Below are 27,379 nucleotides of genomic sequence, written 5' to 3' on the forward strand. Positions count from 1 at the left end.
ATGAAGTTGTTCCGAAAGATGTAAATCCTCTGAACTGACCTGAGCAACGCGTATTCTAGAGTTGCTGGGCACTTGTAAAAGGAATCTTGTAGAAAAGCAACACGTTATTGAAAGATGACAAAGAATTTAAGCAAAAATGGATCGCAGCATCAAAATAGGTCACTGAAAGCAAGACCCATGCCATGAAGGCACCTACTCTCAAAAAAGTTCCATTAATTTCTAAGCGTCCTTTGAAATCTGTACAAACTGATTAAAAACTTTAAATGATACAATAGACTTAAATATAAAAAAAATTTGGAATTGACTTATTAAATATTACTCGAGTTATTGCTAATTATATTTGACCAGAAATTTTGAGCCTAATCGATATAGGAGAATTCGTCATGATATCAATGTATTTAAAATTATCATTTTAACTCACAGTCAATTACTAAGAGGATCATTTTTTATTAAATATATGAAAAAAACCTTAAAAATGATTGTAAAAAATCTTTTTTTTTTAATAACAAGGACAATTATTTGTAGAAAAACACAAAGACTTGACACTTAATATCATGGCTTTAATGACGTTTTTTTTTTAACAACTGGTTCTAACAAAGTCAACTTTGCTTTAATTATGGCTTTAAGTGCACCCTTTGTGATGTTCCAAGTCTTAAGATCACTCGTAGTAACAGGAAAATGTCTTAAAAGAGTTTCTAGAGCTTCTTCTTTCCTATGATTATCAATTTGCACCTGTATTAAATGTTTAACAAGGAGTTGGCGAACACCTCTCTCAACGTTTATATCATTTTCCAAACTTTCCTCGTCGGTGTTGCTTTTTTTTGAAGCGTTGGATACTTTGTTCGTTCCTTCAGGATCTTTTTCCAGTTTAGAACTTAGAATATCTATTTGTTCTTTTGTTTTCCGTGCTTCTTCTAAAAGATTTTTAAATTCCAACGTGTCGTTTGCTGATTCTCCATGGTTTTCGTTGGTGAGAATCAAATCATTGGTTTTGTTCATTATTTTATCGTCATCGCTGATATACTCGACAACTGTTTCGTTATCGAAAACTCGCTTATAGTCTTTTTCATTACCTTTCGTATTCATAAAGTTTTGCTGATATGATACACCATTTTTCGCATCAAAAAATGGTGTTTGGTCTAATTGGGATGTCATATCGTTTTTTTTATCAACAAAGTTAGGGTCTTTATACTGGTTTAAAAACTGATCCAAGGATTTGCTATTGTGCACAAATGATGATAAATCATGCGCTGGATAAATTTGACTAGGTAGTTGAGGTTCTGTAAGTATTTGATTTACTAAGCCATTGCTTAAAGAAATCTGATCCGATGGAAGACTATTGATGTAATGTCCACTTGCTGAAGAGCTCCTATAAGTAGGATTAAGCAAAGGACTTTTTAAAAACATTTGACTTATTGCTCGTTCATTTATAGGAAATCTTTCACTGGATTGTTCCCCATTTAAAAGTGGATCATCAAACAAATGAAATTTAAGATCTTCCTCACTTAACGGCGCGTAGTTTCCGGCATGTGGGGTTTGCATTTTATTGACAAGATCATATTGAGTAGGATTCCTAACATAACCTTCTACTCGACTATTTATATTATTAAGATTTTCCTCATTAAAGTTTAAAAAAGATGGAGATCTATTAATGTTTAGCAAATCTGATTCTCTAGAACTCAATCCAATAGATTCTCCTTGTAGATGGTCACTATTGCTTCTGTATAAATCAAAAAGTTCACTATTTCCGGGTTGGTTATATTTACTTTTTATGCTCCTTGTATAGCTTGGAACTTTGGTTAACTTCGACCTGGAGGGGTAGCTCTCAGGTAAAGCTTCACTGTTTGGATCATCAACGTCTTCATAACGTTTTAGTCGAACTGACATAGGCTGAAGTCTTCGATCTAAGTTGTAATAATTATCGTTAAATATTAGTTATTATTCATTTGTAATGTTAATTATTTATGTTAAAGAATTTAATATAAATAGTTAACTTTACAAATAGTATTACTTCCATCAATCATAGTAATTATTAAGTAATAAGTATTAACAAGTATTTAATTTATTTGCTAATTTTTATTTAACTCTTTTTACTGTTGAGTTTTTTTATTACATTCACATAAAATTGTACTTAAAGCTTTTTTTTTTTCTTTTATTATGAAAATAAAGACGAGCATGCGTAGTGAAGCTCTAGGGTACGGATGTATAGAGTTTGGTTGTACTTTTTAATTAAAGATAACTTGTGACCTATTTACACAAGCTGTTTTAAACCATTTCAAGAGGTCGAATAAATTTAGAAAATTAGAAACTTTTGCGATTTTATAGTTATAACATGACAAAGAAAAAAAAAAAAAAAAAAAAAAAAAGAAAAAAAAGCGGGTTTTCCAATCATGCCAACTTGTAATTACTTAGCATATTTGAGAAAACTTTTTAAATTAAATTTAAGTTGTAGCATTAAAATTGTTATACAAATCAAGTGCACAACGTTTGATTGGATTTTATAATCAATTTTCAAAATTAATTATTAGGTTGTTGAAAAAATAGGACAATAAATTCAACAAAGTGTTCCTTCTTCCGTTTTTTATCTAAATCTGCATACTTAAAGATTGACGCAAAAGAGATTCATCTTGTTTCTTAAATAAGTTTATCCTAAAAATCATCTTAGTTATTTTATTAAGAAAATGTTACCCAAATTGTATCCAAAAACAACAAAATAATTGCAACCAATTATGTAATAAAGCATGAAAACAAAGACCATCATATTGCTATTGGACTGCTTGCATCGTTCATGGCAAGGTATAATGTAGCTACTTTTCATGCAGAAAATATCGCTTTAACACTGAGTGAGCACAGCGGTTTTGTTCTCCACAATTGTGAATTAAAAGCTCAACAGGTGAGGCGAGTTTAAAAATGTATCAAAACTTCAAAAATAATACTTGTAAATTAATAGGAAATGTGGCAAAACAACGTCTGGAAGTTTGTTTACAAAATAGATATAACACCAAACAAAACACTAAGAAAAACTAAAGTTGATGTGGAAATCTATATTCACTTTTAATTATTAGATTAATGTAGTATTAATGTAGGATGGAAGATATTTGGAATAATAAAATCGCTGCTTATACCGGAAAGTTGAGAAAAATCCTTTAAACCTCTTCACACAAATAAAAACAATCCAAAACGAAAACAAGACTTAGAAAAAGTAGGCTCACTCAAGTCTTCATTAAGTTCTTTTTTTGTTTAAAACTTGATTACTGGACTAGTTTTATGCTTGTCCATCTGCAGATATCTAGTTCATTGATTACATATAAAATAGCCTGTGAGCTTCTGAAATGAAAAATTTGTCAAATACTCGGTCATTCCTAAATAGAATAATTATTTTATTAAGCAATATGTATATGGTGAACTAACTTTCACCTCGAATAAAACTTTATAACCAAGTTTAAATTAGGTAAGAGTTGACGACCTAGTTTTTTCCTCCTATTTTACTTTTATAAACTTTATGAACATCATTCGGACAAGTTTATTCCGCTCAGCTACCCATAAACTAGTCTAGGTTGTTCGCCTGATTATGTTTTGTTGTTTTATTCGTAAAATAAACAGGAATCACGTACTTAAATGAAATAGTTATAAAAAGTTAATATAGATAAATTACGCAAAATTAAAAAGCTATTACGAGTCTATCAGCCAGTCTAAAAATACCTAATTTTTAGAGCAGGCAGTATATTGATAGTTAATGAAAAAGTCTTTACAAAACTATCGAACAACGTTTAAGCCTAGTGCTATTTTAAATATGCAATCGGAAACAAGCATATGATTCGTTTGAAGAAGTAATGGAAGTCATAACTTGAAATAATATTTGAGAACAAAGATATCAGTATGAAACTTAAAACTAAAAGACGTTTAGCAACATCCTATTTTTTCTATTACAAAAATTAAGAAAACCGTCAACATTAAGACAAATAAACCACAATTCTTTCAATAATATAATTTACGATGAACACATCAGTTAACAGATATTTTAAAAACTAACTTTTGTATAGAACCAAAAGAAAATTGCTCATAATAAGTAAAAGAAGTTTTATGGTTTCTTTTGCACCAAAAAAAAAACAACCAAACAAAAAAACAAAAACAAAAAAAAAACGAATTCATTGGTAAAAAAAAAAAAAAAAAAATGCTGCGTCTTGCGATTTTCCAAATCAACAAATTTTCACAAAGAAATAAAAAATCCCTAGGTTTTTTTTTTTTTTTTTTTAAATATAAACGACCTAAAATCAAAAACGCTTTAAAATCAAACATTTTTTTATATCTTAATAACTACAACGCACAGTTAGGTTGCATTTTAAACGACATACATTTATCACATTTTAGTGAATTTCACGTAAAACTTATACAGTTGTAGAACTCCGTAAAAACATATACAAGTAATTGAAGAACTCCGTAAAAGATGTAACAGTAACATAGTCGTGAGTTTAAGAGTTTGAATATTTAAAAAACATCTCCAGAAGAAAATTTCTCCAGAAAAAAAAGATAAAAATAAAAGAGTTTTACAAAATTCAAGAACCGAGTTTAGACGTTTTAATGTCATTTTTAATAATTTTTTAAAAAAAGACCATTGAGTTGCAAACATTACCATCATCCTATCTTATTTCTAAACTGTCGAAATACGAAAGACTGCAGGGATGTTACACATATGTAATTATTGTTGAACGCAACTTTAAAAAAGCGCTGTAAATATAATAAACGCCAAAAAATTTACAGAAAAAAGATGAAATACAACTTACGGTTCCGACATCGTTTTAAAGAAGCTTATCGTTAAAGTTAGTGAAACTAGTTTCAGTTTTTAAGAATTCGTAAAATAAAACTAATGCTGAAAAAAACCTTTTTAATGTCATTCTTTTAAAAATGTATAACTCTGCTAAAATATCGAAACTGCGCAGCAAAAATTAACTAAGATAACACTTTTACGTTAACAAGTTAACATTTGGATCGCTGTTACGTTTGATCGCACTTTAAGAGCGAACTGCAAATATTAATCACTCCAAGCTGTCTTCAAAATAATTTGGTTTTTCAATTGGAGGGATGTGAGTCATAGCACTAGATGACACAGGACTACAACGAAAGACAAAAAAAAAATTAAAAATTAAGAATTTTGACACTGCAATATAAAGCAATTTTCAAACTAACAGCAGTGACCAAATAAAATTAGGCAACAAAAACTTGTTTCAATCTATTTCTTAATGTTTTTTTCATAATTTAACAATGACAACTTTAATGGTGAAGTTTATTTTCATGTTGCTTTAGGTGTTTAGTTTGTTCAAGTGAATGATTTTTTTTCTTCCCTTTATTGTTATTATAGTGATTACTTTTTCTTTCTTACTTTTTTTTAGGGAACTAAAAAATTATTAGATTACTTATTATAATGGCTTCTAGACATTGTAAATTACAGGTGAACTTCTACTACTATATTTGTGGATGTTATATCGGACATGCTCAGGTGAAATGTGTGATTTCAAGGGATACAAAGTATTACCACGTTTACGAGAAATATTTTGGGATGTTTATCAGGTTCAAGATAAATCCTGGGCTCTTCATGTTTGTGGCTTTTGGAAATCAACATTGGAAGGATAATTAAGAGACACCAAGAAAAGTATGCCATTTGCAGTACCCAGAATTTAAAGATGCCAAGAAATCACCTCAATGACTGCTACTTCTGCATGGTGGATATTTGTGGTTATAAGAAGGCTAAGGACAAGAACAAATTACTCTATCCTAATATACCATCTTCTTTTGCACCAGCACCACATGATAAACATATGCTTATTCATGTTCCATCAAATTTAGATCAAGTAAACATGGAATTATCGGATAAGGATGATGATTATATGGAAGAGTAAGAAGATAGAACTTGGCAATCTGGTGAACCTAACTTTCCCAAACAACACGAACTTAACAATCTAGTTAAGGATTTGAAGCTTCCAAAAGCTGGTGCAGAACTGCTTGCATTCAGATTGAAAGAGTGGAATCTATTAAAACCAAATGTGAGAATTACCAAGTATTGAATGAGACATACATCCTATGCTCAATACTTTACAGCCGACAAATCTCTCTGCTTCTGTTCAGGTGTGATGGGACTGTTTTAAGCAATTGTTATCTCCCATCAGCTTGACTGTACTGTTAAAGGCTGTACTACTTAGCAATGAAAATCAACATCCTTCCATACCAGTCGGACACAATGTTAACTTAAGGCTACAACAAAGTTAAAACTTTGCTGTAAAAGATCAAGTATGTTTACTACAAGTGGGATGTGTATGGAGATTTCAAGACGCTTGGTTTTCTTCTTGGAATGCAAGGAGGATTCACTTAGTATCCTTGTTTCTTGTGTCTGTGGGACTGTAGAGAGACACTGTAAATCTCCAAAGAGAATGGACTGAAAGAAATGATTTGCAGCCAGGGGTCTACAATGTAAAAAATGTTGCTCAAGTACCTGTGAACGAAATTCTTCTGCCTCCACTCCACATAATATTGGGGATGATCAAACAATATGTAAAGGCACTGGATCACAGTGGCAAAATGTTTAAGGAGATCAGATTAATGTTTCCTAAACTATCTGATGCCAAAGTTTTAGTTGGTGTATGTACTAGGCTACAGGTAAAACAGATGTTCGCATCAGAAGGTCTTTGGAAGAAAACAGCAGAGAAAGAAAAAAGAGCCCGGGTTGAATTCAAGCATGTTGTTTCCATGTTTCTGGGAAATGACAAGAGTGAAAACTATAAAGAACTGGTTGATGAACTAGTTGACATTTATCTGGAGTTGGGCTGCAAAATGTCACCCAAACTGCACTATTTACACTCTCACCTTGACTTCTTCTCATCATGATATCACAAAAGACAAAAACGATCTAATGTACATTTCTGAACTTTTGATGTTAACTCATGTTATGTTGTGTTCAAGCATGTAAATTTAACTTTAAATTCAAAGAAAATAAATGCTAATTGCAGTTTTTTTAATTTTAATATATAGTACTTTTGTTTTCTACCAATGGAATCAGCTGGAACACACTACATATTGTTTAACTCCACAACCGTTATAGCTATACAAAAACTGAAGTGAGTTTTAGAATTAGCAATTATCTAAATTTATCTAGAAACATCAAAATTTCAAAAGAAACCAAACTTTCATGAAAATTCTTTGCCTAATAAAACATGAGTTATTCTCTAGAAGACTTAGAAAAATTCCACTTTTAAAAAGACACTTGAAAGTAACAGAATTTATCGACAGACATTTGGCCAACAGTTAAATGGAATGCTGTTATGTAGAATGATGAAATTAAATCTAATTTAAATATTATATAATTCAAATAAAATTTTGGGTTAGCCAAAAGTTAGTTTTGGACCTTTCTTTAGTCCAGTTGTAAAGATTCTTCCCATGGACCAAATTTGAAAATTAAAATTTTTTTCAGTAATATTATCCAATAAGATAAAATTTAAATACAAAGTTAACCTTCATTTATTTTAATTTCATTACTTTTAATCAGTCTAAATAACTTTAATTAATAAAAAAACAGCATTTGCATAATCAGTTTTCCCTTTTTTCTGCACTTGTCTTTATTATCTATGAGAATAATTAATGCAGTAAGAGGGCTGTAAAATGTGTTCATTATATACTTTTTAAATTATAATTAAAAACATTTTACATAAAATTATTTTACAACCCTCTTACTACAGTCATTCAATACTTCAAGATTCTTTAACGCTGGAATTCTGGGCAATAGTTGTTGAAGTTCTAGAACTGTTACTAGTCTTTAACCACTGCTCTATGGTTTGACATGAAGAAAATAAACTCTGGTAAGCTATTAGTGGAGTCAAACTTATAGGAGTATTATTATTATAGTCTTTCATAGACATGGTGTCTACATGCTAAGAGAGATTTTTTCAAGCAGTGAGGCAAACCTAAGAAATTAAGCCATAAAAAATTCAGTAGGCTAGATGACAACTAGAAGATACCCCCACCCTTTTCTTGCATTTGTCTCTGTGCTCCAGAAGATCACCAGCATAAATCACTCCTAGCCTTATTCATCCTTTCCATGAGCCTAGAAATGTATAAATGTTTAATTTGATAAAGTGCCTAAATGCACACTGTTTTTATTGTTAAAAGAAAAATTATAATTTGTCTGAAATTTTCAATGATGGGGAATCAGCAAGATTTCAATCACTGAACCAATTTGGACATTACACAGCAGAAAGTAGTCTGCAGGAGCTCAAAAAGAACTTAAGTTGAAATGACACCTGAAAAGATCAGATTGCTTGACAATTAAAGTTTCTAAGATGTAGGTAATGTTGCAAAACCACTTTACCAATAGGAAGATTACTGCTTGGGAGACTCCTAATTTTTTTCTACCAGAAACACTTCTACTTAATCTTTCATAGACTTTATCTCCTTTTTTAGAGAAGATAAAGACTAATAAAGACATTTTTAAAAATCTCTTTCATTTACTTTTTTTAAATTTAAGTAATTAGCTAAAGTATAAATGTTTATGTAATAAAAATTAATAACAATTCAAAAACCAAAATTTTAAATATTATTAAAGTGTTAATTTTAAGATAAAAATTAGTTTTTTTTGGGAATCTTCATTGCAGCAGTATTGAAACATAGTTTATAAAATACCTTATAGTATATAAATTATAATGTATGTTTCATAATCCTATGATATGACACCTGTAGCATACATAGCATCATCATATAACAGCTGCTTTAATTTATTTTAATTTATTAACCTTATCTAAGTATATCAGAAAAAAATGACCTACAGCATTGAAGAGGAACTTGTTGTTTGTAACACAATTACAGATGACTGCTGTTGACTTTGTTTAAATTCTCGCTCAATTAGAGTTGACAATTTTACTTGTGGTATAAAGGACTCTCTAAATAGATAATATAATACAATTAATCAATCAATTAAAAACAGTAAAAATAGCGATAATAAGCAAAGATAAATAGAAGCAACAATGACAATAACAACAGTAAAAGTCCATAAACTTTCTTTACTTGGTAGCAACAACCACCGTGTTCCTATTAGGCTCTTGATCTTGGCTATATGTCTTACAACAGTAGGCCTCAGCCAGCTCATGAATAATCTTTCGCTGATTTAAGTTCATTGGAGGAAATGCATGATGGAGTTGTTCTTGGTAAGACTGAAAAATAGGAAAAATTGTAAATGAGAAATCTTTAGGTAATTTTGAAAAATGGACAAGGTATTTATTTTTTAAACTTTCTTGATAATGAATTTAAAAGCTGTGGGTTGTTAATTATAGTCTTAACACTTGCAAACACTCATACACACAAAAAGATAACACATTTTGAAGATTAATTTGATTAGTGCAAAAGAGTAGTCTTCATATTATTTGATAAATATTCTTAACAAAAATAATTAACAAATGAGGAAAAATTTTACAGATTAATACCTTCTTCAACCTTAGGATTAAAGTCTCCAGTAAATTTTCAAGCATTTGAATAAATAAGTATTGAATTCTATAAAAATAAAACATAAAACATACGTTAAAAAATTTAAATCAAAATAAGTAAAACAAATTCATAACAAAACTCAGCATCCTAAAAATCTAAAGACTGTCTGGAATGATAATGATCAAATTAATATATTTTGAGAACCACCTAATCAATTTTGATAAATTATTTATTGTTTTAAAACAAATCTCCAAGTACAATTTTAAAGAAAATTTATCTTCATATACCTCTTTGAACTAATCACAATATTATCTCAATTTAGTGCAGACACGTCACATGAATTTTTGGATGATAGTTTTCATAAAATTTTGTAATGCCACACCATCATTCTGCTGAATTGATTGATGTCTTCCAAAGATTTGCCCTTCTTACTCAGCTCATATTTCATGTTTGCCCAAAATTTTTCAAATGGATGAAGTTGTATCATGCTTGCTGGATTCATGTTTTTGGGAAAAAATTGATGCCATTTTGTTGGTATCATTCAATTACTTTCGCCATGTTAGTACTATTCAATTACTTTTGACCTTAACTTTCATCTCACCATTACTAAGTAGTAATGGCAAGATGAAAGATAAGGCCAAAAGACAGGTGGATCACCATGCTTTTGGATTATTGGCATAAGTTGCTTTTTTAATCATTTTTTCACATAAACTTTATAAAAGAATGATTAAAAATCAATGTTCACGTTCCCTGTTTGTGAAAAATGGCTGAACTTTGAAACCATACAAACAAATGGCTTGCAAACCATAATTTTCTTGCCAAATTTTTTTGGCTTTATTTGCTTTTAGTAAAACATCAGGTTTTGTTTCTTTCAGGACTATACCAAATTACTGGCCTGGGAGCATTGAACAGTCCATCATCCAGATTGCAATAGGCTTCATAATCCATTATAATACACTTTTGATTTCCTTGACGCTTTTCTTGTAGCAGTTTTAAACCAAATTTTTGCCCTTTTCAGATTTGTTGCTGGGATCTTCCAGGGAATTTCTGCTTCCTGCATGTCTTACAGGCATATCTCTTTGTGAATTGTTGACTTGGAAACACCAGCTTTTTTCTGATATTGCAAACAGAGTACACTGGATTAGCATCAATCCCCATGATCACATTTAGATCAAGTTTTAAACATGACCAATCTTTTTGTTGGTTTCTTTTCGTTCTTTCCAAATGCAACAATCTATCACCTTCACCCCTTTTCTAGTGAAAAGTAAGGTGTTCTCCAAATTAAGGTTATGTCTTCATTTCAACAAGTTAGAAAGATTTTGTTCTATCACTCATTTTATATGTTGGAAGGAAGTTATTATTTTTTAAAAGTTTAAAATTTAAGACTTTTGACAATATTTGACCCCACAATTTGATGATAGGACTAACAGTTTTCCTTTGAACTTTATATTTTTTGATAGAGAGTTTGAATCGGAACATGATTTTTAAGCCATTTGTCCCAAATGAATTTTCTCACCTCTACTTGCAAATATATTTTCATTGTTTACAAGCAACTTTTTTTTAACACCCTTATATTATTTGAAAGGGAGATAATTTGGCTTTAAATCATTGAAAAATTATCAAAATTGAAGTGGTTCTCAAAATTTTCAAAAATCTCACAGGCCATTATCATTACAGACAGTCTTGAACTTAAGGAAGAACAGCCTTTTGAACAACATAAAACCAAAATCTATCCTACTTTGCTTGTTCTTTTAAGAAAGCTGAAAACTGTGTATGCTGAAAATGTCCTTCATCAGCATTCTCTATACCAAAAGCTTCAGCTAACCTCCTAAATGCAGAGGTAATAAAAGTAACAATTTACAATGCATTATACAATTAAAATTAAAATGTTTTTTTCTGATATTATTATTATTTCTAAGGTAAAACTGTGGTAATAAAATGATAGGTGCTTGTGTTAAAACTGTAGGAATAAATACAGTATATTCAACCATTATATTCTTATAACAAATTTTGCAAAAAATAAAATTTCAACAACACTATAAATATAAACTTAACTCTTGTTTATAAAATCAGGAAACTTAAATAAAACTAACAAATAGACATAATGAAAACATAACTGAAACTCTTTAGATTCTAATTCTTTTAAGCTGATCTTTATTATTTCCTAAAATCCTTATGGGAAACTGAATAACCAAAATCAACTATATATAATTAAAAGAATATGCTTATTCTATAGATTTTGGTTACAGGAGTGTCTGTAAAAAAAAAAAAAAAAAAAAAAAAAGCTCACAAAATTGATTTTTTAATCCTCAGAAAAAAAAAGTCCTTTTTCACTTTTCATGTTTTAAATATTTTCAAGAAATAGACTGAACTCTGGTGTTTTTCTAATTAAGAAGTAATGGTCAGTTACTCTGACACCTATATTTTTATTTGCATCTACCAAGATCAAGACAAGCAATATTACACAAAACATATGACTTTTGACTTCTACAAATTTCCTAGTTACATGGAGAGAAAAGGATGTACACTTTTTAAATTCTTCTTCACACTCTCCAAAGAAAAAAAAATTTTTGCTTAAAAATATCAGGATCAATAAAAGTATTCAAGCCTTGAACTTGATTTTCTAATAGAGAACATAAAGATTCTTTCACTAAAAATATTCTCTTCTTGTTTCAGTGACCCTTTAAATTTTGATCAAGCTGATAAGAACTAATATCTTTGTCTATTTACGTTTTGACTAGGAGAGAATGAAAACATTAACCTAGGAAGCTAATTTTTATATCAAACACTCCTGTTAAGTAAATGCACATTATAAGCTTGTGTGATATTTTCAAATTTGAATAGTTGTTTTTTTGGAACCTACTTGAAATAATAAAAAGCAATAGCATTTTAAAAAGCTTTTTAATAGAGTAAATTTGAAAGAAGTAAAATTTTTTACTTGTTTCGCTCAATTCTTGAACATTCTTCATCACAATCCAAACTAAACATAGAAAGTGTAATAAAAATTAAGACCAGTTAATTATTATAATTCTAATGTAAAATATTTATAATGTATAAACTGAGATAGGATATTGCTACAAGATGTCACCATTGTTGTTCACAAAAAAGTTGATTGCTTGGTCATATTAGTGACAGGTGAAGACACTGAAAAATTACTGACTGTTCCAAAAATGTTAAAAGGAACTGGAGCAGCCATAGATGATCAACAATTCTACAGAAATTAATTTTATTGTTTTAAATTATCTGCGCTTCTGGATGGGTGCTTACTAGTAGAAAGAATGATAAGCAATCATTACTTCTAAAATTTAGTTATTGCTTAATCAATGGCTTGTAACAATTATAATTATTAATAAAAAATATTTATATTTCTATCTAAAGATTTTATGTCTTAGACAAACCCTAAAACAAGAAAACTAACCAAGTAACTCTTTACGCAACTCACAAAGACTCAGCAACTTATATTTATAAGTCTAATAGTGCACTAACAAAGAATAGAAAGATGGCAGTTTGTAAATGTTATAAGATATCATTTTCCAAATGCTACTAGAATCACAAACCTTGTTTCAAAACTGTCCATAAAATACCTTTACAATACTAAAACTTCGTTTAATTAGAATAAAAAAAAAAAATCCTGATTATACTAACTAGGTGAATACTTTTGATTATATTTTAAAGTTCATTCATCATCTAGAATTGAATGAAGGGAATGTACTGACAAATTTAGCAGAATACAAAAAACTGACTAAACTTCTTATCTGTAGAGAGGAGATGTTGTAAGCTTGAGACAAAATAAATAATGATGCATTTTGCTCTTTCTTTAAATTTGAAGGTGAAAGAAAATTGTCCCTCATAAGAGACAATAGCAAAATATTTTCCTTTTTCTTTTTTCAACAAACACTTAAAAATAATGCTACTTATCTTGGTAAACTCTATTCCATATGAATTCTAAAACACTGACAATTATTGTTGAACCCTTAACTATAGTTACAATATGTGTTAACTAATATTAACGTCTGTCAATTTGTGCATCCTAGTAAAGTTTGTTATCCCTTAATTTCTGCATCAAAATTACTTTTAAATGAGATTTGTCTATTAAATCATGTTGTTAAATTTGTTTTTGTGACTCCATTCGATTGGTGATGCAATACAAATTATTTGGTAAAAAATTTTTTATAAGTTTTGCTTTAAATTTTTCCCAAAAAAAAACAATCTTTTCTGAAGATTTTGAAAGATTGTAGAAAAAAGTCCCACTCCCATCAAATTTATTTTTAGTTTTAAAATTAGGCCCTTCAAATTGTGCGGCCAGGGGTATGAGTCCCTTCCCTGAAAAGCTTAATATAATAATAGTATATTTAAAAGTTTAAAACTTACAACTTTGGTCTTTTAGCTGCATTTGTCAGACTAGCAATATCAATAGATTGGCCCTGCTGCAAGTTTCGTAACTGACTGCTCAACACCTCAGAATTGAAACTAGAAACAAAACTAAAAGCTGTTAAAACCATAACAGCAGATTAAATACTTAAGTTGGTTGATACTGCCACAAAATATCATATTTACTACTCTAAATGAATAGCGCTACTGTTAGTATAAAAATTTGAATTCATCTAACATGTCTGTAAGATAAAAATCTGTATTCATTTAGCATGTATATACATAAAGTGAGTAACAAATAAATGTAAATCAAAGTAAAACTATCTGTTTTTTTTTGTTTAGATTCATGAAACAAATTTCTGCAATATCATAAGAGATACAAATTTTTATCATTAACTTTTTTTTTTTAAATACACCCAATATATATATATATATATATATATATATATATATATATATATATATATATATGAAAACAAATATTTTACAAAAAAAAAAAAGCCCAACAAAAACAAGTACAATAAAATAATAAGTAACAAATATATTAGTACAGTAACTATGTTTTCTAGAGAAAAAGTAAAAGATCAACTGGTGCAAGAAATATCTACATAAAACTTATGTAATAAAATGGTATTTAATATGTGAAATTTAGTGAAATGAAAAATGTTTACATTATCAAGCCACAATAAGTAATATTGATGCAATAAAAACTGCAGCATTAATGCTGCACTAGTATGTTATTATAAGACTACAGTTGTTGATGCATACATTTTAGCATATGTTGAAGTGTATATAGATAAAGAATATTTTAGTTTTGAGGGTGTAGTATTTCCCAAAACATCTATGCTGACATAACATGTATGCAACCTCAATGTAAATGTTCTTGTTTATACAAACCTTTGATAAGCTGAATTAACATTTCCAGCCAAACAAAGTGCATTTGCTGATAATCTTTTGCATCGACAGTATATAGTTATCTAAAAGTTATGACATAATTTTTAAATTTAATGCAAGTATACAGCACCTAAAAAGATTTCTTTCAAAGCATTAAATCTAAATGGTGGTTTTACTTAATTTATTTTCAGGAAACTCTTCTAAATATGCAACATTCTACAATCCTAAAAGGTTTATATTAGGACTGAGCTTTTACAGATTCTTAAGTTTACCAGTAATCATTGATAAATAACAAAAAAGAACAAAAGCTCATAAGAATCCAGTAATAAGTAAATAGAACACAATAAGTTTAATTTTGAGGGTTTTTTTTGGTTTAAAAAAAGAATAAATAAATAAAAAAGAGCTTTGAGACACTTGTAGAGGGATGGTCTTCAGTGCATTGAATAGTTTCAAAATTTGCAGTTTTCTTTCCTGTTGCTTCATAGAAAAACACTTCTTTTAAAATGGCTTTAACTTGTCATTTAAACTTCAGGTACTGTTTTTTGGCTGATTGCAGAATTGCTTCCTAAAAATCATCTTCCTTAAATTTATCAAGTGAAAGTGGATATTTGTCAACACTTTCTGAACAACACACTTATTGAATAAATTATAAGTCTTCTGTATTCTTTGGGAAAAGTCTAAACCTGAAGTTTTTTTTGGCAGTCTTTTGAAGTACAGACTTCAAAGGCATATTGTAGATTCATGTTCTTAGAAGTTGGACAAGAATTCAGATTAGAAAGATATCTGTACAAGCTCACAAAGTTGTTCTGCCTTCTCTCTTCAAAACATCTCAAAATTACAACTTTTCATTGCAATCCAAAGAGTTGAATCTCATTGTTTTAACCTGTTCACAAAAAACTTTAAAATTCCCAACAATATGAGGAATTGCATTTTGTTATCAAAGAGCTTCTGCTGCTCATTTGACTAGTTTAAGAGCAGCAACAATGTTGAATAAAAGGTCTACTTTTTCATCACTACAAATCAAATGTAAAGAAATGTTCAATTTTCTGATTGAATCTTTGAGATTGAAGAACTGTTAAATCATTGATAGTAGACTGTTCCATCTTGAAGGACGCCATTTTTGACTGGGGATTTGTGAAATAAATTGACATTTTTTCAAAAGTGAGAGTTAACTTACAGTCTTTTATGATGAAAGACTGCAAGTGAACTCTGACTTTTGGAATGAAATGTTTTCACCAATGGTGCCACCAAAAAAAACTGACTTCATGTTCACTTCATGTTCCGTGTAATAACCCCACCCACACACTTGTTTTTTAAACTGTTGTGTTGGATTTTTTTTTGGGAAGACTTTGTACAGCACTTCACTTGAACTACCAAATACATTCCATAGGTTTAATAAGTTTGATCCTCAGTTAACATCAGTTCACCCAACTTAACCACCATGAAAGCTCCATTTATAACAATGCTTTACCAATTTTCAACCGAAATTCTGCCAAAAGCACAGATTAAGATGTTTGCATCAAGCCCAGATTCCTGTGTTTTTTTTTTGTATGGCTAATATTCATGTACCTTTTATTTTTCAAAGAAAATCCAGCGTAGTGTTTAAAAGGGTCAAATTGATTGATAAAGACCATAATAAATAAATTGCAAAAAAGTAATATATATATAAAATGATTAAGTATTTTGTTTATATAAACAACAGCTTAATTAATAGAAAATAGATAAATAATCTTTCAATTAGCTTGTAAATGGTCACACTATTTCAAGCATTTTTGAGCATTATTAAAAAACCAATATTGTCTGACATTTACTGACATCATTTTATCAGTAAATTGGTAAAACAAATTTACCAATGTACCAGTAAAATTTCTGTCAAAGCTCAACCCTAGTTTATATGAATTATGTATTTAACTCAAAGTAAATTGACTGAAATTAATTTTGAAGAGAAGTTAATTCATGTTTTAACCTAAACTTCTAATCTGTAATTGAACTGGTTATCAATAAATAACTTTATCAAATATAAAAATCTAACACTGTTTTCTGAAAAAAATATCAGGGATCTTTAATTTTTCAATTTACTATGATCATAATAGTAAAAAATACCTGAGCTTTACAAGGTGTGCTTGGGCATTCAGCACCAACATGACAAGGAGCATTGCAAGAATGTGAGCAATCATGACGCTTTACAGGGCATGGCTGAGTACATACTTCTTCATTTTCCAAGCAAAGGTCCTGTATAAAAGAATACCTGTATCATTTAACCAATAGTGCTATCAATTCAAAGAACATCAGTAGTGCATTATTTACTTTTATGTCATATACATTTCTAAAACTTCATTTAGGGTTAAAAATGCACATGAAATGCAGTTCAATTTGTAAAAGTTAATTTTTTTCCTTCTAATCATATTGATCACTTTGGGTTATGTTCTAGAGTTAATAATAAGAAAATGTAAAGAATTTCAGTCCATTAGCTATATTGGAGATCTTGTTTTTGGGAAATCTTTTAAAGTTTTTATGTTTCTGGCATGCTGAACTTTTATTTACTGTAGACAAATTTAAACACCATAAAAATTTAAACATTGATTATTGGAGCATTTAAGGGAATAAAGAAAAACATTTTCAAGAACATATCAGATATCAAACATTGAACTTCAAATGATGTCAAATAAAATGAAAACCATCTTCCTTGAAACCTTTTTCTATAAGTTTGGTCCTTTAGATAAACATTCTCCAAAAACAGGTACCTAATACTAAAAACATTTAAGAATATTTTGGTTTACTTAAGTCTTACATTAAATGGAATTAATATACAGATCACTTACACTCTCTGGACATTCCCTAAATATTATACAGTTATGATAAAAGTTTGATAAAGGTTTAAAATCTGCATATATGTTAATGTTTACATTCTTATTTAGCCTAAGCAAGCTTTTTCTTTTGCAATTTTCTACATGGACAAAGATTTTTTCAAATTTATTTTTGCACTAAATAGTTTTCTTTCATAAAAGGAACATTCCACAAAATGATTCAGGTGTTCAGGCATTTTTCAATGGTTAATTATACAATGCATCTTAAAAGTTAACCAACTTTATAGAAATGACCTGATGCCCTTTATTGGAATAATTTTTACTAAACTCTCAATGACAAGGCTCCAGGAATAGAAAATTTCAGTATTATTATATTGTAAGACTACAAACTCATAGCAAACTTTACGGGTTTTGTCAAATAGATAGTTGCTCTTGCCAGTGAAGAACAACTGCCAAAAAAGCTGCTTTCCTCAAGATTTAGATATGTAAATATTGAATTTATTGAACTTTATTATCTTTTCTGTAACTTTTGTTAAGATTTAAGGAGAGGGGAGATGTTCTAATTTTTTGCAAGTTTGTGCAGACATAAATATAAGATCCCTATAACAAAGTCGTTAATTGTTAAAAAAAAGCCTTTTACTTTGTGACACTTTTTAATACAAACATGGAAGCCACATGGTAACATTTTACTGCATTGTCTTCCACAAGATACATCTGTCAAATGGCATGGGATGTTCTTCCATGTCTATGAGAAGAACAACCAAAAAAAGTTAAGAATAAGTTGTGAATTTCAGTGAAACTATGCAGAGAATTTTAAATTTACAAAACAAAATATAGAATTAAATCATAATTAAGTTACAGTAACATAAAATTATATTTTAGACTTTGAATACCTCATGACCTCCCATGCATTGCTTTGAGGTTAACACTGTGCAAGGAGGGCATACTTCATCACTGTGACAACAATGTTGAGCTGAAATATAATTCACTTAAAATTTAAAGAAAAAGTTTTCAAGAACTATATTTCAAGAAACTTATATAAAACCAAAAAAGTTAAGCTATGTTTTTATTGCATATATGTAAAAAAATCAAATAACTTTAAACTTATCTACACCTTGGTGACCACAAGGATGGTTTCTGCTACAAGGCTTTGAGCATTCTGGAGGTTTTGTACCACAAGCAATTGGTGGGTACAGGATAGTTGCACCACAAAAACAAGCTAGTTCGTCAAATCCTGAGAGAAAATGATGACTACTTAAAAATTTGAGCTAATAACCGCATCAAAAGCTTTCTAGTTTACAAAAAAAAAAAAAAAAAAAAAAAAAAGAAACTTTATTAAAAAAGGGGGAAAATTACTTAAGTAAACCTCATCATACCAGCTCTCCAACAAGGTGGGCAAAAACCAGCATGACACACTTCATCGCATTTATGCATTCCACAAGAAAGTTTCTTTGCACATATGATGTTACAAGCATGATCACGATCTACACAGCATTTTTGATTGCACTTGTGACGACCACATTTACGTTTTTTGTTACACTTTCGTTCACAAAGTATTGGCTCTCCTAACAATATTTTTTTAGGGTGTCAGCAAATTGAAAAAAATACGAACATAAAAAGAAAAATATTATTTCAGAGTAAGTGTCAACAACTTACCAGGAACAATGTCTTTACAGAGTATTTCCTAAAATTTTCAGAAAAAGAAGTTAAACAGAAAAGTATTAACAATGATTAAGCATAGTTGTATTTATTGATGCTTAAAGAAAAAATGAAAAAAATATTTGCTTGAAAGTTAAATAAAAAATGTACTTGCGCAACTACTAAGTAACTTATGAAAATCAAAGAAAGCTTTGTAAAAATCCTGTTATTTTAACATATGAACCTTTCTTAGAAATTAGAAAAAAAAAGTAAATGGAGTTATTATTGAAAAGTAAAAAAAAGAGTTGACATAACTTTATGAATTTGATACTACAAATAGAAACTAAACAATGTCTTTTAAGTATTAATAAAAACTTTTACAAAATATTTTTTCCAAAATACACTCTATTTTATTTTGTAAGAAAAATGTAGCAGGAAAAGAAAAAAAACAAAACCTTTTTTGTAACTCCACATCTACATTGCATTGTAGAGACTTTTTCACAGGGCTTACATTTCCCTGTATGGCACTTCTGCATACATAAGTGAGAAGACCCTAAAAATTGTTTTGATTGCATTAACTTAGTTTAAAGCAGCCATAGTTGAAACTAATAATTTTTGTTCCAAATTCTTCAAATAATAAACTTTAAAAATTCATGTTATTACACACACATTTTACCTTTTGGTCCACAAGGTAATTTTTTGCCACAAAAACTTTCACAAGTAGGTATATCATCTGTACATGACTTCCTAGTTACATCCTTTGGCAGTAGATCTGTAAGCTTAACTTTTCCACAAGGACATAAAGTAACATTTTTTGGTAACAATGGGCAGTCTGAACAGTTGCCAGCATGACAAATGTCTTCACATTTATGTACATTACATTTTCTTTCACTTAATTAAAAAAACAACATTAAGTTTCTGCCATTAAATGAGGATTAATGAATAAAATAACTCAAAGAAAATAACCCAAAAATAGAAAGCAGAAATTTACACAAATGTTTTTAGGATAAAATGAATTAAAAAAAAAAAGAAAAAAATTATTTTGATTAATATACATTAATAAACTTGAAACTAAATAATTACCGCCCACATGGCATATTACAGCAATATTTTCTTTGGTATTTCTCAGATGGATCTGGTTGACTATCTTTGATTACTTCACCTATATAAGTTATGAATAAGAGAGTTATGCCACTTTTGAAACTACAGTTATCTTTTTTTTAAGTATTCTATAACTTAATAACTTTATCTAACTGGTGTTACTTTGTGACAACTAACAACCAAAGTCTATTTTAACAAAATACTAAATGATACCATTATCATTTCATGTTGTGTTAAAATGCTGCTGCAGTGATTTATAGTTACTAATTTACAATTGTTTTACAACCAAACATTTTAATACCTTGCAATAAATTAAATAAGATACAATCTTCATATTTTAGAAAACAACTTGTTTAGAACATTACATTTTGTGTGATTAAAAGAAGCTTTAGTAAAAAATAGAAGTCATTATAGCAGCAATACACAGTAATCATACTCCAAATAGCAATAACTTTACAATATTTTAGTAGCTATTTTTATGAAAAGTATTTTAGTCAGCCTGCATATACACAAGCATTTTCATTTAAAAACTTAATTAGAAAACAAAATTGTACCTAACTTATTTTTAATTACCTGAACCACACATCACAAATCTTCGTTCTTTACCACAGAAGCATGCTACACAGAATAAAACAGTCTTTATAAAACTCAATATAAGCAATAAAAAGAGAAAACTATCAAAAGAGGACATTTATGTAATAAATAATAATTATATAAGAAATTTATTAAAAAAAAATTATAAATTATAAGTGTATTAGAAAATCATTCATTAAAATTCATTAAAGAATAATTATAAAAGAAATTTATTTCTGAAAAATCAACACAATAAACAAATATCTATTTAGCAAACAAAATAAAATAAGAAACTATTTTTTGTGTGTGGTTTTAAAGCAAATCTTATATAACCTAATCATACCTTCAGCATACTGAATTTCACAAACTTGACAGGGCCCTAAAAATTTGAAAAAATTTTGCGTTATGCATTTAAATCAAAATTACTATTTATATTTTGCAATAATGTATCTAAAAGGAGAAAAAAATGCATTTAGTAAATGATGAGTCTAAAAAAAAACAACTGATAAAATCCTATTACCCATTATTCACCAAAAAATATACCTTCATGACATTTTAATTGACATTTATGTTTCCCACACTTTAACAGTTTTAGACATATGTTTTCACAAACAATCGGTTTAATTTGTCCACAACGAGATTTTGTACTGCAAAGTAAATTTTTAAACAGCAATTAGTTGAATTTATTGGAAGTTTAAAACAAAAGTAAAAAATATTTTTAACTAACTGAATAAAATAACACTAACGTGGTTTTTGAACATGGACAATGTTTTGTAACCATCACTGGACAACTTGGGCATGGTCCTGGATGACACAATCTCAAAAAAAAAAAAAAAGTTATTACAACTTTTATCCTTTACAAAAGAACAAATCTAGCCTTTACATGTAGGATAACAGTGCTTCTAAATAAAACAGCAAATGTTTAGAAATTTTTTGGAAAGGGAAATATTTTTAATGTAGATTTGATAAATACAACTTTTATAAAAATGATGTATATACAATATAGCAAGAAAATAAAAACCTGAAAATAATTTAAAATAATAACTAGGCTATTGAAAACTTTAATATTGTGAAATTACAATAATTACCATGTCTTAGCTGAAAACTCATTGTATCAATTAGTATAAGCTACGTATCAAATTGAATGGTCATATATATATGTTTTAATAAACAAATTTTTGTAAATAATTGAGAACAATTTAAACCACCTTTTGCTAAACAAATTTATAAAAATTAACAGCTTTAAAAAAAACAGCAAAAAAAAAACTTACTCGCTACAACCATGTTCACAAGGCACAAGGCGTTTTTTCTTACAAACTTCACCACAACCTTCACATTAGAATTATAATAATATTATTACAATACTCTACTAGCATGCATAAGTGTTTAAAAGCCTTCACTTTGTATAAACCAACAGTATTTTTTTATTTACTGATACAAAAGTTTACCTTACACATGTTTAAATTTTCAGAAAATACAAGTCTCTATCAACAAAGACAGCATTACTTACTATGAGGAGTAATTCCATCTCGTGGATTCCAATCAGGATCACGTATTTTACCTTAAAAGTAAAATCTTTTATTAGTTAATACCAGCATCAAATAACAATAGTAAATACCAAAGCCCTGATAAATCCCCTTAAAAAAAACTGCTATGGTCTTGTGGTACATTTTTTCTCAATATTTACCCAAACGAGGTTTTTTTTGCTCTATTTTCTGTAACCCACTTGATTCAACAAGCATTCCTGGCATTCATTAAGACTATTTTTATTATACTTCTTACAGAATCAATAGCCACTTTTATGACTTGGAAAAAATTTTTTCTTACCACAAAAACAGTAATACTTGTTTGGTGGTCTTGTTGATACATTTTGACAGCCAGGACATCTCCAACCACTCTCATCTTAAAAAGATAACATCAACATCATTTTTTTAGGTCCTAGATCTATTTATAGAACTAAAATGCTAAACTTAGACTGTTAATTTTTATGAGAAAAATACTTCTAAAATTTAGAGTTTAGATAAAAATAATCTATGCTAGCATCTCATCGCATAAAATAGAAATGTTGGAAAGCACCTTTAACAGAAGCAGTTTCTGATCTTGCCCACTTCTTAATGCACTGCAAATGGAATATATGATAGCAACTCCCACAATTCCAAACTTCATGATTCCACTTGATAGAATCACAACAGATCATACACTCATATGTCCCTTCTATTAGTTGTTCAATCAATGATTGTGCTTGTGATGAGTTGATTGGACTACATTTACTAAGTGCAGTCTGTTGCCATTCCTCTTGCTTAACTGTAGGATCTTGTTTTATAATAGTCGAAATAACCATGGGATCAATTTCCTGCTGGACATGACCTACATGTGACTGATGAGAAACATTTGGAAAATAGTTTGCATATTGTGAATAGTTAGCTAAATCAGAATGGTTACCCCCCTGAGTATAAGATTGTTGATACAAAGCATTTGTACTTGGTGACAACACGCTACCATGTTGAAGTGGAAACATATCATGATAATTAACTGAATGTTGCAGTGATGCTATGTGGTTTTGTTGTAAGGTAGGCATTTGGTTATGCTGCTGATGCAAAGAAGAAACTTGATTAGAATGAGAAAAAACCCCTGGTGAACTTCCAGCATGGTGAGTGGTTGAAGCAGCATGAACATTGCTTGCTACATGTAGTCCAGAAGGTATATTAGATTGTTGCATGTTTGTTCCTGTATGCAGCATGCTACTTCCTGAATGCATCATACTAGCAGGTGTATGAAAACCTGATGAACCTGTATATCCACCATGAGAAACAGTGGAATGATGATATACAGCTCCCTGAGTGTTAGAATGAATATGTTGTTGCTGTTGACCTTGAACAGGTATTTGGCTATTAACAAAAAAACGGTTCTGTTGTCCAAGATGACTTTGCTTTGAAGTTTGTATTAATTGCGTAAGAGAGGATTCTGTGTTAGATACAGATGCTTTAGTAGCGCTAGTACGTTCTTCTTCAAGCTTTTTTCTATTATATTGAACTTCAGGGTCATTGTTGAAAAAATTCTTAACAAAATCAAGACTTTTTTTATGTTCACTTTTATCTCTAGCATGGGCCCCTTGTAAACTAGATTCAATAGGTTGTTGCATATGTGTTTGCTGTGGAATACGTTCTGGTTTAGAACTGCGAAACGTAGGTGGTAAATTATTGTATGGACTGCCAAGAATACTCTGATTTGTTGGTGCTACAGCATACTGCATTTGCAGCCATTGCATTTCATTAGGACCACTAACTCCTGGAACAGGTTGATTGCTATAGTAGTTGTTAACTCCTACCAATCCTTCTTGACCATTATATTTTCCAACAAACCCTTGCTGATGGTCAGCAGTCCTTTGATTAGTATTTTTAGTTGGTTGTTTTCCCATTGTTTCTTTTTTTTGACCTTTGGATGCATGGGTAGATTCACTTAATTTTTGGTCATTTTTTAACTTCATGGATGACTTATTGGAAGCAAATTTTTTATTTGGATATCGATTATTATTGCCACTCTTTTTTTTAACATTATCTTTGTTTACTTTTTGACTATCTCCTTTTCTATCTACATTTTTATCATTACGATCAGTTGCAGCACTCATTTTAGCCATAAAATCTTGAAGACGTTTTATTTTATCTGCATCTTTTTCTGCAACACCTAGTGGTCTTTCTAAAGAGGGTATTTGAGGAGATATTTCTTTATTTTCATTATCTGGTTGGTTATTTGACTCTTTCTTATCTATATGTGATAACTCTTCTTTAGTTATTGAAGGCCTCTGCTGAATTTTTTTTACAACTTGCTTTTCTTCCATATTGTCTTCTGAAATCAAAACTGATGAGATTGATCGATTTTTGCTGGCAAAATCTGTAGGCTTATATAAAGCTGACTTACGATGACTGTAAGATGCCATGCCTACCACAAAATAAAAAGTCTCTTGCATATAGCTATACACAAATAATTTTAAAAGATATTAAAAAAAAAAAACAACAGAAGTATGATATACCAATGCTTTTAGCTCTTACAAAGTGTAAATGCTAAAACAAGCTCCGTTTTAAACCTACAACTTTATAAAACTCAAAATCTAATTTAAATGTGAATTTTTCACGTTTAGATTGGACTTTGAATTTCACAGAAAATTGGTGGCAACTAAAGTTAAACATTAAAATTTCTTGCATATTTTCAAAATTTATTAGAAATATCTTAATCCTATTATATACAAAATTTATTTAGTTACAATCTCAGTACTCCATTAGCTAAAAAAATAGAATGATAGAATCAAGTCTGAACAAAAAAATTACATTTTTAAAAACCCTGAAGTTAATTCATAACTTATAAAAGAATTATTTCAATTTTATGGCTGTTAATAAATTGATTTGAATAAAAATAAACAACTGAAGTTTGTCCTTAGAACCTTATTTTCTACTTATTATTTAAATTAGAGATTCAAAAATATATTTAAAGCTCTTAATGTTAAGTGTTGATGAATTAAAAAGAAACTATAGAATTTACAAAAAGGCTAAGTTTAAAGATAAAACTATCTACATTCCATCGATAATAAAGAAATTATAACAAAAAAGTGAAGATGGATAAGACTTAGACAAAGGCATAAGTATTTTGGTCAATTTAACAACTATAAAAATAATAGTAAACAGGTATAACTTACTCGTCCAATTTATATGAATACATTTGATTGATAACTTTTAGTTTCATTTAATAGTGACAATAATTATAGGCAAATCAGACCGCCATGTTTGATATAAGAAAGAAGTGATTTGCCATATGCACTATTTCCGGTACCGAAAAAATAAAATCGGACAAAGCCTCTTAAATCCTTTTAAGTTTGGTCAAAGAAGAGTTTATTTGGAAAATATTTTCTAAACTATAAAAATTTTTAATAAATTTTCGGTACTGATTTGTGAAGCTGCTGTCATTTTTTAGAGACTAAAAACTGACTTACTCACTAAAAATAATTTAAATATCTAATAAAGTACCATTAAAAAATAGTTAAAACATCTAGAAAAGTTGATTGAATAATCCAATAAGAAATAATTTTGTAGAATAAGGATTTTATAAGTTGGAGAAAAAATATTACAACATGTAATTGATATAACATTGTTAAATCAATGTATTTTTAAACCGACAACTTTAATTTATAATTTAACAAACTACAAAAAACTGTAACAACGAAATCTACCAATATCACTATTTTAAAATTTAATCTACTTCATATATTATTGATTAATAATAACTCTCAAGTTTTCAAAACGAAGTCAACCCAAACCAAAAATCCGCGGTTAATCGAGTAATATCAAAAATCAAAAGCCGATAATATACCGGTAAAATATACCGATAAACCGGTATAAAAGAATTTTTTCCGTTTTTTATGCATTGCTTTTTTATAACACTTTGTGGAAACAAATCTTGCAATAGATTTAAAAGTAATTTTTACTGACCAGATATCTAAAATTTTCTTCTTTAAAGTCAAATAAATTACATTCAACACAATTCACTTAATATTTCAGTTAACACAGTTAAGCTTAAGAAAAAAAAAATTGAGTAAAACAAATTGCAACTCAGGCTTTTGTTTTCAAACTTTATTTGATCGTTAATAAAGTTTACATAGTTTTATAATATGGTGTATTTTTTGTAGTTCTAATTAAGATTTAAATGAATAATTAAATTAACTATTCTAATAACTAAAACTAATTATTCATTATGTTTGTAATTACTTGAATTTAAACTATTAAATCAATGAAAGCAGCATTATGTAAAAAAAACCTTCTTTCGAAAATTTAATGCTTTTGAATGGTTTTTTTGAAAAAGAAAAATTTGAGCAACAAGGATGAAGTTATCTAATTTTTTTCAACAAAAATTTATGATACAAAATTTTTCTAAATTATATTTCATGATCTGTAAAACTTTTTAGACTAATCGTTAACTTTAATTTATGAAAATTAAAAATTTTACATTCTAATTTTTAGAAAGACCATCATTTCGGAAACATGCAATTAAGCGAAAAAATTTCAGCAACTTGGCAAAATTGAAAGAAAATTTTATTATTACCCCATTATTATCAAGTGTTCACAATGATCTTCTTTCTCGCTAAGATCACATATACTACTTCACAATATTAAGACTTCACATCAAGGCGTTGAAAAAGGTGAGTCAACTGTTCAACCAAGATAAAGTGGCGTTAGATTAAATGCATCAAAAAAGTTTCAAGGAAAAAATTTATGGGTGTTATCAAAAGGAATCAGTACATTAGAAGTTGTATCAAGCAAGATGAATGCATACATCAAATAACAGTTTTGTTATGAAACTTATCGATGATGATTGAAGAAATCAAGGAAAAAAATACAATAGTTTGTGAGGCAAGTTTTTACTTCGAAAAAAACTTATATAGCAGGATTAGTACACATTTAAAACTCATATCCTGCCGATTCGATGGCTGAAATAGTGACTCAGCATTTAATTTTATATGGAAACGTCATAGAAAAAGGATA

At 28.9% G+C, this 27,379-nt stretch overlaps 2 protein-coding genes across 3 annotated transcripts; both read right to left on the reverse strand.

The window, feature by feature from the left end:
• Nucleotides 1-476: 476 nt before the first annotated feature.
• Nucleotides 477-2,804, reverse strand: LOC149886768 (uncharacterized). The gene is made up of 2 exons (XM_090091225.1): nucleotides 2,689-2,804; nucleotides 477-1,904 (listed from the first exon to the last, which is right to left on the reverse strand). The coding sequence occupies exons 1-2, from the start codon at nucleotides 2,759-2,761 to the stop codon at nucleotides 553-555; spliced, it is 1,425 nt and encodes a 474-aa protein (XP_089947351.1). The 5' UTR covers nucleotides 2,762-2,804; the 3' UTR covers nucleotides 477-552.
• A 1,521-nt stretch (nucleotides 2,805-4,325) lies between these two features.
• On the reverse strand, nucleotides 4,326-25,676 carry LOC145190752 (transcriptional repressor NF-X1-like). Of its 2 annotated transcripts, none has more exons than XM_090091195.1 (26): nucleotides 25,540-25,676; nucleotides 22,926-24,788; nucleotides 22,677-22,751; nucleotides 22,360-22,410; nucleotides 22,121-22,178; nucleotides 21,596-21,667; nucleotides 21,393-21,496; nucleotides 21,193-21,228; nucleotides 20,850-20,894; nucleotides 20,259-20,337; nucleotides 19,852-20,066; nucleotides 19,631-19,728; nucleotides 19,194-19,221; nucleotides 18,914-19,102; nucleotides 18,652-18,771; nucleotides 18,431-18,510; nucleotides 18,178-18,282; nucleotides 16,834-16,962; nucleotides 14,734-14,813; nucleotides 13,837-13,935; nucleotides 12,404-12,445; nucleotides 11,204-11,293; nucleotides 9,465-9,531; nucleotides 9,049-9,194; nucleotides 8,811-8,924; nucleotides 4,326-5,112 (listed from the first exon to the last, which is right to left on the reverse strand). In XM_090091195.1, the coding sequence occupies exons 2-26, from the start codon at nucleotides 24,784-24,786 to the stop codon at nucleotides 5,037-5,039; spliced, it is 4,059 nt and encodes a 1,352-aa protein (XP_089947321.1). In that variant the 5' UTR covers nucleotides 24,787-24,788; nucleotides 25,540-25,676; the 3' UTR covers nucleotides 4,326-5,036. The 2 variants fall into 2 exon arrangements, with proteins under 2 accessions (XP_089947321.1, XP_089947322.1); XM_090091196.1 differs by having other exon boundaries at nucleotides 4,749-5,112; nucleotides 11,204-11,290.
• Between the last annotated feature and the right edge of the window lie 1,703 nt (nucleotides 25,677-27,379).

This window comes from Hydra viridissima, unplaced genomic scaffold, assembly GCF_058129835.1.
Source record: "Hydra viridissima isolate aposymbiotic clone 2 unplaced genomic scaffold, HvirCarnegie_v1 scaffold_6, whole genome shotgun sequence".
Lineage (NCBI taxonomy): Eukaryota > Metazoa > Cnidaria > Hydrozoa > Anthoathecata > Hydridae > Hydra > Hydra viridissima.

What these genes read in the sequence shown, in the direction of transcription:
- LOC145190752 (XM_090091195.1), bottom strand. Translation starts at nt 24,786, where the DNA reads ATGGCATCTTACAGTCATCGTAAGTCAGCTTTATATAAGCCTACAGAT. An exon ending in GATGTGGAGTTACAAAAAAG is followed by an intron (nt 19,222 to 19,630) that starts GTTTTGTTTTTT and finishes TGAAAATTTTAG; the next exon opens with GAAATACTCTGTAAAGACAT. An exon ending in CTGTAAAGACATTGTTCCTG is followed by an intron (nt 19,103 to 19,193) that starts GTAAGTTGTTGA and finishes AAATATTGTTAG; the next exon opens with GAGAGCCAATACTTTGTGAA.
- LOC149886768 (XM_090091225.1), bottom strand. Translation starts at nt 2,761, where the DNA reads ATGATGGTCTTTGTTTTCATGCTTTATTACATAATTGGTTGCAATTAT. An exon ending in TGTTTTTGGATACAATTTGG is followed by an intron (nt 1,905 to 2,688) that starts GTAACATTTTCT and finishes ATTACAACTTAG; the next exon opens with ATCGAAGACTTCAGCCTATG.